The following is a 24,206-nucleotide window of genomic DNA, read 5'->3' on the forward strand; positions in this document are numbered from 1 at the left end:
TTCAAAAGTAGGGAATTCTAACTATTTTCCGTGAATTTGGGATGATAACACAAGCTACAGTCAAAGCTTCTAGTCTATGTATTACCACAATTGCTCCTAGTCAAAACTTCGACTCCAGTTGCTTCTTAACTCATCTATTATTGAACACACGGTAATAACATGAATCAAAGACAATAGGTACAAATTACAATCAAAGCTTCTAATTTGCACTATCACAATTACTTCCAGTCAAAGCTTTGAATCCAATTGCTTCTTTTATTCACTTTTCTCCCAAATTGGTACTACACAATCAAAGTAATGCTTGCACAAGTTTGACAGAGCTTTCTTGCATACAACAAAAGATGATTTTTACAATGAGAGGGCACTCCTTATATAAGAAAAGGAGTTGAGAAAAAGATGGAGGAAAAAGTGGGAGCAACTCAAACAACTTTGACCCGGTCTAACTAACAAGAGAAATAATTGGATTACATGTCATTACACATGTAAATCGTATTACATGTAATTACACATTTTCATGTAATACATCCTCTTCAATTATAAACATGAATAAGAAGAAGAAAGAGAGAAAAGAAACAATCGTAGGGATTGTTCTGAAGGGCCTTGTACTTAGCGATGCTATCACGGATGATCACAGGATCGGGAGTTTCTATATTTTGTGCCATTGCATTTACCTTGACAACCATGGTGTTGCATCTTTTGATAACCTCTGACTCTCTTTGATGAATTGTCCGTTGTCATTTGAAATCTTGATGTGATCAAGCTTTTTCTCGTTCAAGAGTTGTGAATTCTCCTTTGTAGATTGACACATTTTGGAATCTCGGACACTTCGAAAACCTTCTTGACGGTGTTCAGATGTAAACTTAGAATAACTTTCCACCAAGTACCTACAACCTTTTTTTTGTGCTTGGCGCATTCCCACACAAACTCAGGTCCTTAGACAACAATTGAGAAAATGAATACCAAATGAATTACTGCTTCTTGAGAATTAAAGTATGTCTTCTTTATTGGATGTCTTCATTATTTTTAAAAATCCTAGCATATCTTGACTTGCTGCAATATGAAAGTTTCAATTCAATTGAATCCATCATTGGAAGATATGGATTCTAACTCCATGAGAATATTCGCAAAAAGGATCTGTAAGGAATAGTATATTCAAAGTATTGATTAGATACTCATGGAACATATGCAATGAATTGGTTGTGATATGGAAAGTAAAGGGTTAAAATGAGACTTAGGAAGATGGATGACATGTAAATGTATTTGGGAAAACGATGAAATTACTTGTAATTGTGGATGGAGAATGAGATTACATGTAATTGCGTGTAGAAGTGTAATTGCATATGAAAGGAATGGATGCAATCTGCCTTGTGATGATGGGAAAATGAGGCAAAGTGAGCTCTTATTGATATCTCTAAGGAAAAATGAAGGCCAAGTACATGGGAATGCGCACACATGACATTTTTGGCTCTTTAAAAGGTAACTTTGTGTCAAAAACGGGTTTTCAAGGTGCAATTACATGTAATGGAATTTTCATGTAATCATGACATGCGATTGGGTGCGGAGAGTGAGATGTGAGAAAGTGGGAATGGAGAATGAGATTACATGTACATGCGGATGATGGATGGAAATACATGTAATTGCATGTAAAGAGTGAGATGCGAAGCGTTATGATATGTAATGATGAACGTGAAGTGAGATGTTCAGGCTCTTGGGGAAGAACTTGGAATTTCTTCAAAATGAAGAGAAACAAGAGAACAAACAAAAATGCAAATAAAACAAACACATATCTTCGGTCTGACACTCAATCATGTTAAGAGACAAGTGGTTTTATAATGCAATTTCGAATTTGGAGTTTGGGGAAGATCCAAAAAGTGAAAATGAGAGTGTACATCATATTTAAAGGAAAAATACACTTTTCATGGCATCTCTATCAACAAGTGTAATACATCAAGCTAAAACGTGCAAGAAAATAGCAAGATAAGTAGGAATTAATGAGCAAAACCAAAAATGTCCACCCACTTGTTACTGATCCAAAAATGAAGGAGGAAGAAGCTCTATCTTTGAAAAATTCCAAAACAAAATTTGATTTCTTCAATCCTTGCAATGATAAATGATTGATGAGTAAGAGATGAGGTGTTTTTCATGTATATGCCCAAAAACATGGTCAACAAACACCAAAGCACAAATCGTTTTTGGTAAAATGCATGGAAAGAACCTGTTTTTGACAAAAACGTGGTTTCATCTTAGAATGCAAAAATGTGACCCTTAATGCATTGATCACACCATCAAAGGTGAAAAGGACCTCTATTAGAGTCAAAACGTGCTTGCAAAACCCCAAATCTGAACATTTTTAAGCAAAATGTGGATCCAAAAGAGGTTAAAATGAATCGTTTTTCACATGGATAGGGATGCCAAATGCATGGAAATGCATGAGGATGCAAAAATGCCTCTTGAGGAAGAGATTTCAAGACATTTCATGAAGAGATCTAGTGTTTTCATGCAAAAACGTGATCTTCAAGGGCATGTGCATGTATCATTTTTGCTCTTGGAAGCAAAAACGTAGTTTCAAGATGCAATAACATGGAATGAGAGCCCAAACGCACTCTTAGAGTGCTATTACATGTTTTAAAAACATGTGTTTTGCCTTCTTTCAAACCAAACACACTCTTAGAGTGCATATGCATGTTATAAAAACATGCATATTGGTCGAAAGCATGGTCTTGGGATGCAAGAGCACTTTCTAGAACATGTAAATGTGCTTCCCTTTGTTGAACGCACTCTTAGAGTGCATATGCATGTTTTAAAAACATGCATATATGCTTGACTCATTCTCAAGAGTTCATTGCATGTTTTAAATCAAAGGCATTTACATGCTTTTGATTCAAAAGCTCAATCTCTAGATGCATATGCATATATAAAATATGCAAATGAGTCTAAAGTTAAAATTGCACAACTAAAGTGATTTAAATAAGCACATGTTTATTTAATATTTGATGAAATATTACTTATTAGGCCACAAATAATATTTACACTGTTTTATCATATAGTATACAAATATTATTTAAAAAGTAACATTTACTAGGTTATTTCAATTTATAACTCAAAAATTAAAATAAACTATATAGTTTATATAGTCACTTAAGTGAAAAATTAAAAAAGTAACTTAACTTAAAAACATAACATAAAGTGCTCTTTAGTTACTTTAAGTGAAAAATTAAATGATAAAGTAACTAAAAAACATAACATAAAGTGTATTTAATTTATATTTTTCAAAAAGTGAATGTTAACTTCAAAATATAACATGATTTTTTAAATCATGCAGTTGCACCCTGAGAGTCCACCTTTTGGGCACTACAATGGTCACATCTTTTGACTGCCAACTCCGATTAAAGTCTAAAATAGACCAAATCGAAGAGAAAAGCGAAAGCAATGTTTTGGACAAAACCAAAAGATAAAAAACCAATAAACACACACTCAAAACCGAGAAAAAAGATGTTGAAGGCTTCAAAAATCAAGCATAGGCTCGACAAATAGAAAAATGAAAAAGACTTGACGAAAGCCTTTGGTAAAAGAATTTGTTATGTGAATTGGATTTGATTGGTCGATCAACATTAACCAATTGAATAACAAATTTAACTCAGAGAAATGTGAGACTAGTTTGAAAAAGTTTTGTACTGTTACTTGCATTTTGTGGTGACAAAATGCAGAATAACAATTAGCACTTCTCAACATCTTCCTCCAATATGGAGAGTGAACAACATTAAAAGACAACCCATTTGCATACAATTATCTTGCCACATCAATTTCAGAAATTTCCGTACTCTAATATTGAAATACAATTTCTAGGTATCCCTTTCTTTTGTGTGTAAGGGGTGCTTCCTTTTTAGAATCAAGGGCAATTGAGGTAGTAGAGAAGGGGTGATCTTCTATCACAACATTTGTGGTGGATTTCATTCCCGTTGATTTTTTTAAACTTTTATTGCTAGTGCCATTGATGACATTTTGCGTATGTTCTTCTCTCACTTTTGCTTCGTCATGCTCTTGAATATATTTTAATACTCTTGAATTTGGTATAGGTGCATTTTTTTCTAGGACATTTTTCCACGAAAATATGTACTGTTCCTTTCTACATAACAAACCTGACATTTCTATTGGAATGCACCACCTCTTGAATGGGGAATTACAATATCCACATACTTCACAAAGGGGAATCAGAATGGGGCTCTATTTTTTGTTCGGTATTGCTTACTGAGTGTTGGCATATTTCTATTACATTGTTTGGTAAGACTGGTTACCATTTTGTAACTGTTAGTCTCCTCCAAACTGTTTGTGGGTGTAACTGCCTTTAGGGTATAAATTCCCTTGATCAATTATCAATAAGATCATCAAATGTTCATTGTTTATTTGCTCTTTCTCTAATATTTGGTATCAGAGAAATTATGCAAAATGGAGAGGGGGAATTGAATTGACTATGTTGTAGTAGGGCGTATGCAGCAGTGGGCAAAGCTTGCAAGAGTAAAGGGCATGGATATCAGTGAATGCATCATAACCTGTGTCAGAAGTATGGTTGATTGCTGAAGAAGCCAAAACATTTGCGGATCGCAGTCCTTGGTCTGGCACCGCTAGTGTCCACTGTACAACATCAAATCCCTGCGTGGAGTGCAGTCCTTTGTCTAACTGGACTGTCTTGGATGGCGATTGTGAGCGTGGAGTTTCATTTGCTGCACTGGGAGTACATACTATCCATGCACTGAGATGTGCACTTGGGCATGTTTCTTTTTGAAGTGACAACACTTGTGGCACGTAATCATGAAATGCCACATGCAGTGAATGATATTGACCTGAATGAATAAGGATGTATCACCATTGAGAGGTAAAATAGATCATGTTGAAAGAGTATGGCATTTAGTGGTGGTGAAGTAAATTTTGTCATTCTAGTTACCAGCTTGGAGGGATCCTGGTGAATGGTATGAATGCATGATCAATGGAATTTGTAACCTCCTCCACCTCCTCTCTTTGTTGGTGTGAATTGAGAAAAGCTTGCTAAGGAGCATAGTAATAAAGGCGGGTTCTTTATACGGGTCAATCATTTGTGTGAAGTAGATTTGTGCAGACTGTTAATCTGGTTCGTTAATCATTCGAGGCCATGAACCATTTTTTGTGTTGTTGTTCAATGGAGGTTCCATTAGACAAATATCCTGTATTTACATTCATCATGGAGGATTAAACTTCAAAAGCTGTTAATGAATAAACAATTATGGGGAATAGTAAGTGGAAAAGAAAAACCACCTATAGATGCAAATTGTTGGAGTGGAACAATAGAGATGATATAGCCAAGGCCATTATTGGTCTTTCTCTTGCAGATTCTGAACTTCATCACATAGATTTAGATAACTCTTCTGCAAACATTTGGGAAATCTAAACAAGCTGTTTGGACCAAAAGCTGTCAATGTAAAGTTTTCTCTAAAACTTCAATTGTTTAGTTTCAAAATGGAAAATGGAATCAGAATGTCAAGCCATATAAGTAATTTAAGTTCTCTCATTAGGCAACTTGCAGAGGTTAAGGCTCTTGTTGATGACAATGATGCTAAGGCTATCCTGTTAAATAACTTATCTTCCAAATAACTTATCTTCCAAATGTAGTAATGTCATCTTTACACTCAGCCAAATCACCTCACAGATTTTAGATGATATGATTTCAGCCCTTCTAGCAAAAGAAAAGAGGACGAAGGAAGTTATAGAAGACCATCATCTAATTGACAAGGCATTATATTCACGAAGTACTTAAAATGGTCAAACAAAAATAAAAGAGATAATAAATGTTTTTTACTGTTAGAAAAAGGGCCACACAACATGGATTTGCAGAACTGGGTTGATGTTAGCAAAGGAAAATTGAAAGAACAATCTTATAAAGAAGGCAATGTTGCTTGCAATAAAGATGCAGATACACCAGATGATGAGAATGTTAACAATAAATTTCCCATCTTTCATCTTCCCTTCACAATCCACCGCTCTCGAAAATATTGCCCCTTTACGAGATATCACTATAGCCTATAATATTGATCAATGAATTTCTTGATCCTTCCATCCATTGGTAATTTAAATTTTTACTTGTTTCTGCCAACAGGTCTCTAATGGGCTTTATGTTGTTCAATTTCACTTGTTTTTCCAGTAAGGTTCTACACACTTTCTGAAAAATTGGGTCCTTGTATGCTTTTGGAGCCTTGTTACTTACTTTCATTATTTGTTGCCAATATGGTGAGTGAGCAACATTGAATTTTAAATTTTTATCCATTTGAATAGAGACATGTTGCTATGTGTTTATTGGAAATCTCTTAGACTCATTGTGAATTGTTGTTTGCATCAGTCTCTCCGGTCTTTTATGTGGAAAGGCCATGGGCGGCTCTTCAGGTTTGGCAAAAATGGGCAACTCTCTACTTGGTGATTAGAAGGCGATGGGGGTTTGGGGGTGGGGTTCATTCAACAAGTTTTTATGTTCAATAGAGGATGATTTGATTGGTAGCTTGTTGCTTGAGTTGCTTTTTCTTGCTCATTAGTATATGCTATGTTTTGTGCTTTTGGAATAGGCATGCCTATATCTCCCTTGACAAGCTCTAATCACTAGTCTAGGAATTTGTCACAAAATGGCCTTTCACTTGACCATATGAGCTTGAATATTTGACACCACACCATTGCAAATCTAAACATAACCCCAGCACTTGGAAGTTGCTCTACCATATCAATATATTTCCAAAAGGGATAGTTTTGGTTTGTTTTAAAGTGAGGTTGGCCCATGGAGCTACAACCTATTTCCATTGGAATCGTTATGACAAGAAGTTTTGTAAACAACACATTTGAAGAATTAATTAAATGAAAAGAAAGGAATGTAGAGTAAATTATCTAAGCTTGAAAAATACTCACCCCTTTGTTAAAAATCTTCCTCTACGATCTTCTTGGCAACAAATGGGTTCTTGCAAATGCATAGGGTAGCAAGCCAACCCCATTGGAAACTTCACTGATCAATCTGCAACTCTATTTGTGCAATGGCAAGCAAGAAGAAAAATCAATAATGATGAACGCTATTTCTGTTTTGCATTCCCAATAAGGGAAATGACTTTGTTTTTGTCTTCAAAATGCTTTGGTCCATGTGAGGGAGTTTTTGGGCTAATAAGAATGGGACAACACCTTGGATGGGCCATAGTGTGGACCAAACCTAAACCCATTTCCATGCCAAACCAGACTTGAATTGGTAGGCCCCACATGCCTAATAGGTAACATATTTATGGAATCTAGTGAGAACACATTTCATTATTTATCCTTTCTTTGAACAATTTTCAACCACCCACACGTCACAGGAGAAGAGTTGGCAGCATATCCATTGTAGTCCTTGGTTTAAGTTGAATATAATGAAATTAGCTGGAAGAAAGTTATTCCCTAGGCACCCAAGTGACATATCCCACAAATGAAAATTCAAAACAATAGTTAACTCCATGTTTTGCTTTAGAGCCATGACCTAAACAGCCACAATACAAAGTTTGGAGATTTATTATATATAAATACCCAATAATATCTCAATTGTATAAAACTTTTTTCTTTAAGCGTATGAATAAATAATGTAATTAAATTAGAATAAAAAATTAATCTCAGATGACATTTCTATTGTAAAAGCTATTGCTGTTTGGTTATGTGTTAATTTAAGAACTTGTTGATTATAAATATGTGTTTCCCTGAATGGCTTGAAATGGTGAATACAAGCAGTATTATTTTGCTGTGGTGCTCTAGAATATTTTTTCTTGGAACTTCACGGCAGATTGACTTGAAATCCTCATTAGTTTTGGCTGTCTAGTCCATGGCCTATTGGTAAGAATGAGCAAACTATGCTTTGATGCATATCTACGCTGATTGATCAATGCTGGATTGCTAATGAAGGATCAGATTGCATGTATTTGAGAGGAAATTATTTTGACTGCATGGTGTTTCCTATGAGGAACAGTGAGACATCAAATCGGGAGCACCATTTGAATTCCCTAAACTTTTCAACATTGAGTCACTCATGAAGGAAGCCTTGTCCGTGATATCCGTAATTGGATGTTTGAGTTGCTTGGAATATTTGAGGTGTTGCTGAAGTTTTTGACAAGGCAAATGAAAAAGGGTGTGGAACAGCCTCATGAAATTTCAAATATCTTTTTCATATCTTAATGAAATTTGATGATTCAAATTGCACCGGAAAGCTGAATAATAGGAGAAGAAAACCAAGAAATCATTCAGGGAAAAGTTTTGAAATGCAAAAGCTGTAATGGAAGAAAATAGACTTTTTAGTGTCTGTTGGACATGTTTTTGATCAACTGGGAATGAGCATTCAAATTTGAAACCTGCATGTGCCTCTGGACAAACATCTTCAAAGAGTTTGATGCATTATATTCATGAAAAAGGAATTTTGTTTTTTGTAAGTTTTTATTATTATTAAGTTGGTCTAAGTTTGTCAGTTTGTTAGAAGTGTTATAGTCAATGTGCATTATCATTGGAGGATGACACCTTTAATTTGTTTTTGATTAAGGTGTAGTCATGGACAAATTAACTTTCATTGAATTTTTTTAAAATTCTAAGGTATAGATTTTCATACTTGGCAAATATAGATGCATTGGGAACTATTGACACTGGTTTGTCAAAAACATACTTAGACCATGTAGATTTCATAAGGTTTGCAAAAGAGATTCCTGAGTCATAAACAAGCTTTTCGGACCCAAAACGAAGAGTGCCAAGACAACATTGTACTGTAGACTGAATATAACACCAATATTCCATCTCCAGTGGTAGTGACAATATCCTATGATGTTGGAGATGGAATGATATGATTGCCAACTATAGTTATTTCTATTCGCAGGTGTGTTATTTTCTTATGTAACCTTAGTGTAAAATATTGTAATGAATAAAAAACACTATTGCAATGCAATTCATGGATCTTGAAAAGGTTAGTGGTAATCTAGAAACTATATGAGGTGAATAGGTGAGTGCTATAAAACTTGATAGTTTGTATTAAACAATACAATCAAAGTATCCTCAAATAGAAAATTACAAGATGTTTCTAAGCGAAACAATCGTTAACTGAATACGAAAATAAAAGCTAACTAATAAAACTAAATTCATGAAAGATGATGACCATTAGAAACATTACATTATTATCTTAATACCCTCCATTAATGGTCATCGTACTAACTGCCCTACTAGAAGACAATTTGTAGGCCTTTTGATCGTGGATGCATAGAAGGCTGCCCCCTTATCAAAATACTCTATGACATGAGCCTGCTCTTGAGGCCCTCTCTGAATCTGCAAAACCTATAGAAATGACCAAGAGTACTAGATGCCTCTAACTTGATGTTGGGTAACAAAGCTATCCCTATGAGATCAGTTACTAAAACTAATAAAAAACTTGAAACAACGATTTTGTGGAAAAAAAGACACCCTCAAGACATGATTTTGTCAAAAACAACAAAAACATGTTTGCAAATGTTAGCCTCAACAACTCTAGGTGCGACCCAAAACAAATTGCAAAAGCTATGACTTTTGTGAAAAAGGGGCCAAATCCTAAAATTGAAGCTTGCAAAGCATTGATTTGTTTGTAGAAAAATGGTAAAAATCCAGAGACTTGCAACACCATTCATGCTTTTTCTTATAGAAAAAATCAGAAACTCAGAAATGATTTTTGAGAATAAAATTGAAGAAATCAAACACAATTTCTGAGAAGAAAAATTGATGAAAATTAGACCCAAAATCTGAGACAGATCAATACACAAAACTGCATTTTTGAGGAAAAATGGTACAACCCTTTTAGAAAATGGTTTTTGTGGCAAAAAATTGCTCAAAACCAGCAGTAATTTTCTATGGACGAAAAATATTAAACCCTACCAAAATGTTTAAGGTGAAAAATTTGAATACCCACAATATCATTTTTTAGGGCAAGAATATTAAAACCTACCCACTAATTCTTTTTCAAGACAAAAAATTATAAAACATGATTTGTTTTGGTCCTTTGGAAAAAATCAGAAAACCCACCACCATGTTTTTTGTGGAAAAAAATAAAAACCCCCTGCAGAAAAGTCATGATTTCTAGGACAAAATCATGCAAAACCCCTGCACTGCAGAAAACAAGTTACAATAGCGACGAACTAAACAACCCATCACAGAAACCCTCACGTGGCAAAACATTAGACTTCACATGGTAAGCACATGCAAAAACATGCAACCCACATGATCCCGGGCCTCCCGTGAGGGAGTTAGGCCCAGACCTTCTTTAATACTATGTTATAAAACTAGATAGTTTGATATTGAATAATGGAGACAAAAGTCTCCTTAAATAGAAAATTGCAAAACAATGTTTCTATATGAAACAGTTCTTAACTACATAGGAAAAGTACAAAATGATGTTTCTAAAGATGATCATTACAAACATTACATTATTATTATTTTAATAATGAGTGTGTTTTAGTTCATGTCTTGGTTTGTGGTAAACTTATGTGAAAATCATAAAGGTTGATGACAGGCACCTTCGTTTAGACCATGATCATGATCCAAAAGAGCTGGGTTTAATGTAGTTCAAAGTATGGGTTTATACCATTTCGCACTAGGGTGGGGAATGCTTGAAAACTATTTTGAGTGCTCGTATTGTTGTGTTGGTTATGAGTTGTTTTACAAACTTGTTAATTCTAGGATCAGGTAAAATTGTACGAGACAAATTCAAGGAAAATTTCATCCTATAAACATGTATTGTCCCAAATGGTTTGAAATGGTGAAAACATGCAATATATTTAAGTGTGGTGCCCTAGAAAATATAATTTTCCTTTAGCTGAGAGGAAAATGTTGGCGATAAAAAGGGAAACAAATCATCAGGCAAAACTTTATCTATAAAGAAAATATCATTAAAATGTGAGTACCCATTATTTTCTCTGCTTTGACGGTAATCTCTTCAAGTGGAGACTTGATGTTAAAATAATAGAATTGCCAATAATAATAATAAGAAGATGGCCTACAGATTTGGTAGTTGTGATATTATTTCTCTAGAAAGGCTCATTATTCATTTTTATTTATTATTTTTAACTCTTCTAGGTATATCCTCATCTTCAAGTAATCTTGTCATCTTTAGAAATCTCAATCTTCTGAACACACTCCATTTATATTTTCAAATCGATTTTGGGCATTAGTCTTTATCTTGTATGCTGTCTTAGATATATGCTATTATCTCATATCTATACTATTTAGGTTTTTGTGTACAAATCCTAGATGCTGTTGCATATAGAGAAATAGTAAAATTAAATCTTGTCAGTGGAACACTTCTAAATTGAATCTAGTGCACATTTTGTTCGATATCCAGTTCTGGTTCCTGTGTTGATTTCATTACTAAGCCGAATGCATTTGAGAAACAGTTATTAAAGGAATAAGGAATTAATGAGAAGCATGTAGCTTTTAATAATATTAAATTTAAATGGTTTTTTATATGCAATCAAAACCAAAGTGCTACAAATAAATGTATGTGTTTTTTCTCCTCTTTCTCTATGCTCTTTGGATGGACATTTGTATCATGGTTGCTCTAATAGGTAAGGACCTTAAAATTGAACTTTGATTATATTATTGGCTTTGGACTCTGTTCATAGGCTACTCCAGAAATGGCCGTGACATTACTTGAAATTGCAAGGCTTTTTGCAACTAAAGTTCCTGGGAAGATAGATGCAGACGTCCTTCAACTTTTGTGGAAAGTAAGTACCTTCCTGTTTTGGAGTTTTTCTTAGAATATAGTGTACATTTTATATTGGTTATTCATCTCTCTTGCAGATCATGTTGTCTTTTATCCGTTTGACTTTTGTTCAAAGCAATCATACCTCTGCCTCAAAGTTTTGGAAACGTTTCAAATATTGATAAGTTGTAAAAATTTGAAGATGTAAGATCAATTTGACAAGAAGTTATCTGAAGAGCTCCCTCAAAGTTGATATGACCTTTTCAATATTTTTAACTTTAGAGCAGTATAATAATGATTGTGATGAATATTGTGCATCATTTGTGCCCTCAGCTATGACTGTTTAGTCTTAAGTAATCAGTGAACAGAAAAAAACTATTCAACGGGATATCTTATTCCTTCAGATATGTCTGAGAGGACAGTTCATGGATATCTTTGCAGAAACACAAGCCCCTCTAAAGTAACTATATTTATATGTCTCTCTCTCTCTCTCTCTATATATATATATATATATATATATATATATTGGTAAGGATTTTTAAATATTATGCTCATTATAAGCTACTGTCATGGTTCAATCTGAAGTAATATCTGAAAATCTATTCAGCATAGTACATTTATGAGTCAAGCCTACTTAGATAACTACGGACTCGTACATGCCTGCCTATAGTTAGTATATAAATTGATAAACACTATATAAACATTATGCTTACCATCGGCTATGGATCGCTTCAGGTTCAAATTAGGATGATATTCTCTGGATCTGTATTTGAGAATTTTTTTGGTGAGATTAGTTATGTACAACAGGCTTAATATTTGTGTGAGACATCTCTTACAGTTATTATGTATTGTATCAATTAAGAGACCATTCAAAATATAAGTGTATATATCACCTAATTTAGTTCAAAAACATGTTGGGAAATTGTCCAAGCTTCCCGAATCCCAATCAAAAAGAAACTTTGTCAAATTTCCACCAACAGTATCATATTTTGGAGACTACAATGGAGGAGTCCATTAGCTGTTGCAGAAAATTCATCACATCCTGAGGCAATTGAATTGCTTTTAAACGTTACTACAATATAGGCTGTTCTACATTTCTTTATGTTCTTTTTCAGCATCAATTTTCTAGTATCATATCTTGGAGACTGCAATGGAGGACTCCATTAGCTGTTGCAGAAAATTCATCACATTCCGAGGCAGTTGAATTGCTTTTAAATGTTACTACAATATAGGTTGCTCTACATTTCTTTATGTTCTTTTTCAGCATCAATTTTCTAGTTTTATGGTTTAATGTTCTGTGCTGCTATTAGTATTATGAAGAAGAGTTTTGAATCTTGTTGTTTCTGTTCTAGTTTTACAATAATTAGAATCAAAACGTAAAAAGTAGTCATCGGCAAAGAAAACACACATATCTGTTTGGCCCCAATATTTGAAAAGCTTCCAGCAATTTGACCTTGAAAAGATATTACGCTTTCATTGAGCAAAGAAAATTTTGGCTTTGTACATGGCAAAGACCGGGCTTTTACATTCTTGATGTTTGGTATTTATGGTATATAAAACCGGTTTGTGGTTGAAATGAATCTTGAATAATCTTTTAGTCTTCTTGTGCCCAAGGAGTACACTTATATAACAAGTTTATTTGCTAAAAATTAATGCTTCCTTGCTCTCAGTCCTCTCTGACCATTATTGATATTGAATCTTGATGTTTGACAAGCATATTTGCATGAATGTTATAATGACTCGAGGGAGTTTTGCAAGCTAATTTTTCATCTGTTGCATCTGACAAACTGTCTGAATGAGAGTTTCTAGTTTATGAATTGATCTTTTGGTTTCTATTGCAGACGTGTCTTGTTGGAGCTGGTCCAGGTGGAAAGCACACTGCTTTGGAAGCAGTTACTGTAGTCCTTGATTTGCCACCGCCACAACCTGGATCTATGGAGGGATTCTCATCCATAGATCGTGTTTCTGCTTCAGATCCAAAGTCTGCACTTGCACTGCAACGATTAGTGCAGGCTGCTGTAAGTGCCGGAGCATAACATAAAACATTTTCTTGAGTGTGCAAATTAGATTAGAAATAAATAAACAAGGAAGATGCTTTTGCTTCACTTATCTGAAAAATCTAAATTTCAGACTAATTTTGTGACGTGTGATGGAAGACTTATTTACTGTTGAGGTATTCTGAATAGGAATATGTTTGCTTGCAGGTCTGGTTTTTGGGGGAGAATGCAAATTATGCCGCATCAGAGTATGCTTGGGAGTCTGCTACACCACCTGGCACTGCTTTGATGATGTTGGATGCAGATAAAATGGTAGCAGCTGCCAGTTCCAGAAATCCAACACTTGCTGGAGCTTTGACGCGCCTTCAAAGATGGGCATTTAGTGGAAGCTGGGAGGTATACTATATAATATGTTCAGCATTTTTTTATAGATTCAACTGTTTTTCAACTTTCATATTTATTAAATTATCTGGTCTGTAATATCATCTTTATTTGCTAGGTAAGTTTTATTGTTAATTTTAGCCTTCCAATGAGAACACCAAGATAGATTTTTGGTTTTCTTGAGAATAATGGTCATGTTTCTGTTTTCCAGTTATTAATGGAGATATATAAGATTTTTTTTATCGAAGTTCTCTTATCATATCCTATGTTTCTTTCATTCTTCTTACTAATAGCATATTGATATGGTTTTAACTTACTACATGCCTTGTGAACAGGTAAGGATTATAGCGGCCCAAGCTCTCATTACAATAGCGATAAGGTCGGGTGAGCCTTTCAGATTGCAAATATATGAGTTCCTTCACGTGCTAGCTCAAGGTGGAATGCAAACAAAATTTACGGAGACACAGCTTAGTAATGGTGAAGACCAAGGAGCAAGTGGCACTGGCCTTAGTTCTATAATTTTTCCAATGCTTAGGGTCCTAGATGAGATGTACAAATCACAAGACGAGTTGATTAAGTGAGTTCTGAAATCCTTTTGATTCATGACAACATTACAAGTTCTTTATCTGTGTTTTTTGTTTTGTGTCAATTTTGTTCACTTTGTTAGTTTACATGATCAGAGAGATGAGGAATCATGACAACAACAAGCAGGAGTGGACAGATGATGAACTTCGAAAGCTTTATGAGACCCACGAGCGTCTTCTCGATCTTGTCTCTTTATTTTGCTATCTTCCTCGATCCAAGTATTTGCCTCTTGGTCCAATAAGGTATACAATTGAGACATTTTCCTTTCCATTTATTATACAGAACATGACATCTGATTGATGTGTATCTAATTCTATACAATGGACATATTTTACTGTTTCATGCTTGTGGGAGAGGCATTATAAAGCTCAAAAATTGCAGCTACATTGATGAATGCAGTTTTTTGTTTTTTCTGCTACGCTAGATAAAAAAGTTAATAGTGAACGTGCATGCTTTATGGCATAAAAGTCTTGAATGTAGAACTTTAAATTTCCTCTTATTTCAGTTGGTTTTCTGGAATAAAACATGATAAGTTGAGACTGAACTTGATGCTATTTTAATAAGGGTAGAAGGATTTGAAAAGCCAATTGAGGTTAAGTTTTGAATTGATTACGGGAAAGTATCTATAGTTTGGAATCTGGATTCAGTCATTGCCTTGTAAAATGAAATATTACTTCCCTGGCCCACTATGAATGTTTAGGAGCATTCTATATTTGAGTTGATTATGTCTCAACTAGATATACTAAGCTTTGATAAGATTTGCAGTAAAATGTATTGCACGCTTGAGTTCGTAGATGCATAAAAACTAGAAGGATAAAAATATCCAAATAACCAAAATTCCGACAGATTTGAGTTGCTATTCTTCCTGCATGCAAGTTACTTGGGTTTAGACCTCTTCCTATGCATACTGGCAGGGTTTAGATCTCTTCTTCTGCAAGTTGCTGCTGCCTTGGGCAAGTTCCCCAACTTTAAACAGGAAAATCTTAGCCTTTCCTCATTACATATGAATGCAGAAACAATGACACAGTGAGTAATCGCTCATCAGTTTAAGATCTTTCCTTTATTCAATTTAGCCAGGTACACTTATTTTTTCAAAATAAGGAGGGAATCCTCTTCATGGGCTCCTTCCTCGAATTTGAATGGTGTAAGCTTCCTCACGGTGACATTCATTTGTTTTTCTTTTGGTAGTTTGCATGGTAATTTTGGTCCTTGATATTGAGTATTATTTTAAACACCCCTTTTGTCTATATGTGGGGTCGTCAGCTATCTTATTGCCAAGTTCTATAATGTAGGAGTCATTTTAATGTGTAATTTCAATTTTGTGAAATGATGATTTCAATATTAACACAAGGGTTCTACAATTTGCAAAAGCAACTAGTGTACCACATGACTTGTTTAATGCAAGATATGCATCTTAAAAATAAATTGATAGATCAATCTGTTCAATGTGAGCCAAATCTCAATGGTCATACTCTACATTCAAAGTCTTTGGACACCAGCATGTAGCCACTTAATTATAACTGAAATAATTCTGCGTACCTTTCACAAAGACTTTCTTTTCTTTAAAAGAGTCCTACCTGCCATATGCAGTCTGGCATCCTGAAATTTTCTCAATGACCTTATTTTTAGCATGTGAATAACTATAATTTAGTCAATAAGACTGTTGATGTGAGTTTTGTATCACTTACATAACATATTAGTAATTGGATATCTGATACGGAGTATCAAACATACAATTCCTCTCTTGAAAAGTTATTGCTCACGAGACATGAGAATAACTCCAATGTTCCTTACACTTGTGGATACTCGCTCAGATTTATCGATGTGATTCACTAGTAATCACGTAGGCAGCCTTGTGCAAATTGTTGAGGATGACTTGGACTTTGGTGGGATGAAGGTGATGGTGGTTCGGTTTGTGAAATGTGCGGGGGCAGATAATGTTGATGGTGGTGATGATGGAGGATGTGTCTGCCAAAGATGATGTTGGTGGGAAAGCGGTGGTGGTGGAAGGTGAATGGATGAGTTTTGATATTTGACTTACTTCTCTAACTCCCTTCTCTAAACTTCGACTACCCAGCTACTCACCATTCTACTCCTACTCCTACGGATGGAAGGTTAGCAAATGGACGGGGATCAAATCTAATGAAGGCTAACCAGCGGCCCCACCTCCATAGATGCAATGATTCTAAGGAAAATGAATTAGTTTACCACACAAGGCTTCCCAACCAGCCGCTAGGATGCTAGTGGTCTAGTATTGATCCCTATCAAACATCTACCAATGCTACCATACAACTATCCATCTACTTTAACCTCACTTAAACAACTTCAAATGCAACCAACTTTAACAACTTCAAAGGAAATCAACTATGTGGAAGTAGAAAACATGCAATAACACCAAATATTCTTAATCACCATGCAAGTCACAACAATGAAGAAGAGAGCAATTTCGGTATTATCTTAGCAACAATTTCTCCAACACTTTACAAATGAGAGCAAATGGCCTTATATAGGGGCCAAAAATACAACGGAAGGTGGAGATCAAAACAAGATCAACGATCCAAATTGGATCCTAAAAACTCTAATTAGGGTTGCCACCCCATCGGCCAATGAGAAGCTGCCACCTCGTCAATAGACCAATGAAAAAAGTGTAGAGAGTGGCAACCAATGAGAAGGCACCAAAATAGTGGCCAATCAGAAATAGACACTTGTCCTATTCTAGAAGAAAGAGAAGTTGCCACTTGGGCTTACATCAAATGATCTTCTAATATAAATCTTCCCTTTTATTTCATTTTCTTAGCTAAGCCAATGAACTTAGCTAGCCTTTCATTAACTTCTTCCATAGGAGGATAAGGTGTGTGCTTCACCCTGAGTTTCGTTGACTTCACCACGTTGCTTGTTGTGTGTACAATTCCGCTTTTATATATCTTCTTTGCCAAAGGGGATTGTCCTTCCTTTAGTCTGTCCTTCATCCATATCATGTCCACTGCACCGATACTGGTGTCGGTTATTCGCTTCATTTTCGAGAAGGGGCTTTTGGGCATCATATCCTCTTTGTCTTTCTTAGTGTTTGTCCGCTTGGGATTCTTACTTGCACTAACATCCTCCATACTCGTCGCCCTATTACAGAATGGTAGAGTGGTGGACTAGAAGGCAAGTAGAACCAAGGGAAGCAATCCTTAGACTAGAACGCAAGAAGGATGTCAGCTTAAGGACCCCTTTCAACTCTAAATGATTAAAATTCACCTTAACCAATAATCGTACAACGACTTTTCAGAATTAGGACTCTTAGACCTCAAGAACTTCAAATCCACTTGCAAATCAAAAATTTATCATGTAATTCACCTCCAAATAAAATTACCCAACCTAGGGCAAAATTGCAGCCCCTCTTGAAAATCAGAATTTTATCTTCCACAAATTTCAACTCTCACAAAATTTGGCTCCCTCAAATTTCGGCTCCCACAAAATTCGGCTTTCACAAATTTTGGCTCCCACAAAATTTGCCCTCCACAAAATTCGGCTCCCACAAAATTCACCAAGCAAGAAGAGTGCAGATCTGCTCTTGCAAAATCGCCAACACCTTGAGAAGGAGAAGTGCGAAGTGAGGAGAAAATGGGAGAGAGGCCTCCTCTTATACCCAACTCTCTTACTCCCTCCAAGCTGGCCGACTTGGACCTTGGGAGAAAGAAAAACAAATAATTAATACAAAATTATGGCCTACAATTAAATACTTAACCAAAATTAATTTTGCCATGATGAAAATTGACTTTTTTAAATTGCCAATTGGACCAAAATTGCAAACAATAAATAAATAATGCGCTGGAGGTGTTAAATGCTTCCATTTAATGAGGATTTAGTAATTAATACGTCATTAAAATTGGATTTTGGCTAACCAAAAGCCATTTTTCAATATTAAATTACTAATTTCATTAAAGACAAAAAAGTTTTCAAGGCAATTTAATTCATTTAAAGCCAAATTTTGCAATTTCAATTCCAATCGATTTAGCTAAGCAATTTTAGCATTTTAACACGAATAAAATTATTTCTCTAAAGTCTAAAATTGATTTTGCAATTTGATTTCATCATCACAAAATTAATCTCTCTTCACCAAAAATTGAAGATTTTCCAAAAGACCAGATTTAACAAAATTTTCATTTTTAAAAAATTATCCAAATTTACACAATTATATCCGAATTTTCAAAAGAAAATGTGTAAGTACAAAATTTACAATTTTATCCTGCCAAATGTTGTTTTTGAAAATTTTGTCTGGCCTAAGGATGAAATTTGTCGTTCTGGAAATCAAGTTGGAACGGGGTGAAAATAAACCTAGCCCTCTCCCTACTGGCCTGAAGGTGCCTAAGACTTAAAAATCTCAAAAAAAATCAAATCAAAATTGTTGGACAATTCAAAAATTTGCCTAGGCGAATGAAAAAAAGGGGGTCCCCAAAATTTTGGGGCAATGGTGTGAAAACCTCACAACAAAAACAAATCGAGCTTTCAACTTGTTAACCTTCATAAGAAGTAGCTCATTGTTAATAAGCAGTGAAGAATGGAGTGGACTGTTAACATTCAGAGATTTTTCTCAACTTAAACCTTAGCTATTGTTGGAGCAGAATCTTCCACAGCTTGAAGCGGACTTTACCAATTGTGAAATACCTATTAAATGTTCCCTTATGGTCTTACTGTTTTGATTGTATAGCTTGCGATCTTTCTACTAATTGATCTCTAAGTGTTGCTGGTATCAGATGATTGGTGCATAATTTGCAGATGTCTTCTTTTTTTGAGTGTCAGTGTGAAATATTTTTCCTTTCTAAAATCTGGATCTTGATTGAATAAATGAAAAAAATCATCTGTTAGTGTGAACAGGAAGATTATGTTGTGGCTGAGTTCTTCAATGAAGTAGATTATGATTTTTTCTTATGACTCGATTGAATGCCTTGGCAGTGCTAAGCTGATTGATATTTATCGAAATCGTCACCATATAGATGCTGCAACTGGCTTTAATGATCCAGCTGTTGCACAAGGTATTTCTGATCTCATTCTTGATAGAAAAGTTGGGCAGTCTCAATATACATCAGTCAGTATGGAAACTGCAAATGCATGGGCAGCACATCTCAGTGATGGATTATTGGGTGACGATGCCCCAGGTGTCAACCTGGTGAGGAAGTACCTAACTATTTATTGTTTTTCTTTTGATTTATTTTGTTAAAGGAGATTAGTCTGATCATATGTGAGATCCTGATAGTATAGCTTATACTAGAGAGTCTATTGCATATTCCTTTTGTGCCTTATCTTAAGTCATTTGAGGGATTTAAGATGAATGGAACTCATGGTGAATATTTTTGATGTTGAATCTGAATGATACACCCATTTTATTTTTCGAATTCTTGTTGGTCGTCAGTTCATTCCTGTTAGCATGTCATATTAATATTAGATGTGCACAGAGTGAATAATGTGCATTCCATTATGGTGCTCCCTCTGAAGCATATGGGAATTTAACCAACTTCTATAGACTATGGTTAGAAGTAGAACTTAAAGTTGTTTAACTGATAACCAATTTGCTACAAATATCATTTTTAATTGTTGCAAAATGAGTTTACAACCTGTCAGTGACTAAATAGGATTATGGTCTTTCATTCATAACATTTAAAACTTCTGTCAAAACCTTTGAATGCTAGAATATTCGGCACTGGCAGTGGCACATGTCTATATGTTGCTAACAGTAAATTTAAATTGTACAAGTCTAGTTTTTGATCCTTTTTTTTTCATAACAAATGCAAACTTTCTATAGGTAAACGAATATCTTGCGGGAGCAGGTACTGATGCTCCTGAAGTGGAAGAAGAAAACTTAACCTCTCGGGCATCTGTCAGTTATGATGATATGTGGGCAAAAACACTTCTAGAAGCATCAGATGGGGAGGCATGATGACTGACATATTCTTGCTTATATTTATTTTACCCTTAATAATCTTTAATGGAGAATGCGTTACATGTGCACATTCTTTCATAAATATTAATTGTCTCTATTCTTTCCACAGGAAGATGATGCACGATCGTCTGGGACATCCTCCCCTGAATCAACTGCATCATTTGAAACCTCAGTTTCATCTCAGTTTGGTACTATGCATTATCCATCATTGTTCAGCTCAGGACAATCTTCTTATGGAACAGTTTCACGCTTGGTATGTTACAGTAATCATTTTTTGATATTTTTACTTGCATGAGAAATATAAAAGCTTCTACTCAGTCCTCAAATACAGTGTGAAGTTAACCTTAATGAGGCTGGATAAGTAACTTTGATACTAATATGATCTTTATTTATTTTATAAGTTTTATAAAGAAATGTACTTGATAGTGCTAAAATCTTTGGATGCATAAAAGTTTGCAATTTATGAGGGTATTTTCCTTAAAGTTTTTTACATTGGGTGTTTGTTCAAATAGCATGAAATACTTGTTAAGTGGAGTGACACTCAAAACCAGATTAGTCTTTTTCGCCTTTTCAAGTGTCAGTTTAAGGGACCACTATATACAATTTCCCACAAATTCAGTCTTAGTTTCATAAATATTGTTCTATTTACAGCTCGACTCCAGGAATCATCATGTCTTGCAAGCAACCCAACCTTAGAGTAATCACAGATTTAATTCCTAATCATACGAATCGGAATTACCACACATGTATGGTATATAATGATCAATTGTTTAATACCTTACCTTTAAATATAATCAACACTTCAAACAAATTCAGGTATGTTAACCAAAATTTGGCTTGGTTATATCACATATACCTTATATTAATTCCTCTTGGCATATTAATCCCTTTTTCCTTATATGTAGTATGCTACGGAGATGTTAAGATGAACATGTAGGGTAAAATTTAGAGCTCCACGTTTATGCCCAAAGGTGTTATACAATGGCAGCATGGGGTTTTAAAATGTCTATACATAAATTCCATTTTTTGCTCTCTCAAGGATAAGAATAAGAATGAATATAAAATAAAGACATAATGATATAACGACAATCTAATAATAATATAGTTAATAATAATTATAGTCATTATAGTATTTTTAGCTTTGTAAAGAGTTTAATGGAAACACAAAAATATAATATGATAATAATAATTTAGTCATAATAAGTTTTTTGGTTTTGTAGATAGTTTAATAGGAATATAAAAGAATAATAATAATAATATATTAAAATTGAATAAATTATATAATATTAATAATTTAATTACTATCTAATAATAAAATAATGAGTTAATATTATTTACAATATAATGATATCATGTTTTTTTAACTCAAATAATGAACAAATAAGATATCTGCCTCCATAATGATATCTTTCAGCATTTTTTACATAATTTCTCAAAAAATATAGGTATGCTAGTTAACTATTCTCTTTAAATATGTTGCCCTAAAGGATATGTAAGAAGTATGAAACATGTCAAGTATGGGAAGAGCTGCATGCAAAAAAAGAAAGAGAAAATAAAGGAGGAATGCCCACTGTAAACTATTTCAGATGGATTTATACCCAGGTACAACTCCTATACTCAGATTGGACATCTACATGGAGCAGCTATTTATCCTATGTTAAAGTTCCTTTTAGTATGCCAACCCAGGGACGTAAGCTTGAAATGGCTCTGCATTGTTTATGCACTGAGTTCCCACTATAGCCATCTTAACTATTGCTTGCAAAAGAAAACTGTTTGGAAATAAGTGCAGGAAAGAAAACCTGTCTAACTCCTATTTATCAAAGCATAAGTAAGCATAAAAACTAGATAAGTTCAGGGTTACTGGGCAGGAACTTCTCAGCCCACTTTGGCTGCAGGAACAAACACGAGCAATTTCTATGTGGCCACAGGAACAGACAGAGGACTGAACAACAACTATGAAAATAATAAAGTAAATGCAAAGGATCTCTCACCAAATTGCCCTTCTTGGATCAGTGAATCTAGATACTTAACACAATATATGCTTAGAAACATCGCTTCTTTATTCATATGATTGAACTTGATTTGCACATGGAACCTTGAATGAAGACTATATTGCTGAAGACAAGCACATGAATATCAACCTAGTGCAGATTGATTCCTTCTCTATCTCTTAGATAACCTCTGAAGAGTATCTCAGGTTCTTATTTATGCTAAAAACCTATAAAAAAACTAACTTAATTTATTGACTACTTCCAGCAGAATGAGTGGGTGCAGTTATTGCATCAAAAACAGAAATGAGAAACTTTCTCAACTTGAAAGGAAAAAATAGTCTTCAACATATCTGCAGGAGAAAATATAGGGCAATTATCCTCTAGATTTAATGTTCATTAAAACATCTATAACTGATCCAACCAAAAAGGTAGGCGAATCAGCTGTGTCTTCAAAGCTGTCTTCATTTCTCTTTTCATGCTGAATGACTTAGTCCAAGAACTTGATGTGGTATGCTAGATTTCAGTTGGAACATTCCTCATTGTTGACTTGTTCCTACAGTGAGAGGTTAGGACCACAAAACATTTAGATATATCTATTTCCACTTTGCATTCATATATTAACCTCAGATCTTATGAATATGCATACATCACATGGCTACGGGAAAATAGACTACTTGGCTGCAGGAACCTATTATACTTGAATCATTCATGCAATAATAATATAAAGATAACTATTATCCAAAAACCATTATGTTTTCTTAAGAAAATAGATAAATTCCATAACTATACGTCCACCATATATTGTCCAAAGTTCCCAGACTGACAGCAATAAAAGAGCTCTTAAAACAATATAAAACTTATAATAGTTTTGACACAAAGCATCACAAACATAGACAGATTTAGCCATTATTTTGGCCCATCATTCCCCAACTTGAGGTCTTAATGGCCCGCCAACAACTAAAAAGTTTCTGATTTTGGCATTCATCTTGAAATCTATAGTGGAACCCTATTCTGCTCCTCCCTTCCCTAAGCTCCAGTAGTAGCCATTGCTTTCCCTTATGCACTCCCATTTGGTCACTTCCTCTTCCATGTCTATTCTTTAGCATCATTGACCATACTTAGGAGCATAGGTGGAAAACTTTCATTTGACAAAAACTCGCCAAGCCCAAAAAACAAAACTCGGGAAAAATTCGGCCAGTTTTTAAAACAAACCCAGGAAGCTAAAAAACAACTTAAATTTAAATAAAAGTACTTTTTACAAAATTCAATCAGAAGATGCATCCAATGAGTTAATGAATGGGAACACAAAAGAAACAAGCAAGTTTAGATATATATAAATGCAAAGTGGGTACAAAATCAGATTCTCATTCAGAATGTTAATGATAGGAAGCAAACTAGTAAATAATTTCTATAAAACTAGAAGTAAATACATCATTGCAGTTAGTTTCTATAAAACTATAAGTAAATACATCACAGTAAATAATTTATTGAAAACTAGAAGTAAATACATCATAGCAAACTAGTCCGAGTGTGAGTTTGAGCAATTTTGGCCTAGGGAAAGTAATGCTCGTCTTGGGTGTGAGCAAGTGGTTGAGATA

The 24,206-nt window shown here is 34.5% G+C and overlaps 1 protein-coding gene across 1 annotated transcript in view; it reads left to right on the top strand.

Moving 5' to 3' along the window:
* The window catches only part of LOC149572967 (SH3 domain-containing protein), a 122,734-nt gene that overhangs the window by 64,339 nt on the left and 34,189 nt on the right, over nucleotides 1-24,206 (top strand). The window contains exons 15-22 of the mRNA XM_089814098.1: nucleotides 11,649-11,750; nucleotides 13,570-13,746; nucleotides 13,933-14,121; nucleotides 14,442-14,683; nucleotides 14,787-14,933; nucleotides 19,633-19,846; nucleotides 20,480-20,608; nucleotides 20,727-20,870. Of these exons, the coding sequence (XP_089670224.1) occupies nucleotides 11,649-11,750; nucleotides 13,570-13,746; nucleotides 13,933-14,121; nucleotides 14,442-14,683; nucleotides 14,787-14,933; nucleotides 19,633-19,846; nucleotides 20,480-20,608; nucleotides 20,727-20,870 (1,344 nt within the window). The remainder of the gene's footprint in view (nucleotides 1-11,648; nucleotides 11,751-13,569; nucleotides 13,747-13,932; nucleotides 14,122-14,441; nucleotides 14,684-14,786; nucleotides 14,934-19,632; nucleotides 19,847-20,479; nucleotides 20,609-20,726; nucleotides 20,871-24,206) is intronic.

Source organism: Cupressus sempervirens, chromosome 2 (assembly GCF_028749045.1).
Source record: "Cupressus sempervirens isolate cs-2001-9-10 chromosome 2, ASM2874904v1, whole genome shotgun sequence".
NCBI classification, from domain to species: Eukaryota; Viridiplantae; Streptophyta; class Pinopsida; order Cupressales; family Cupressaceae; genus Cupressus; species Cupressus sempervirens.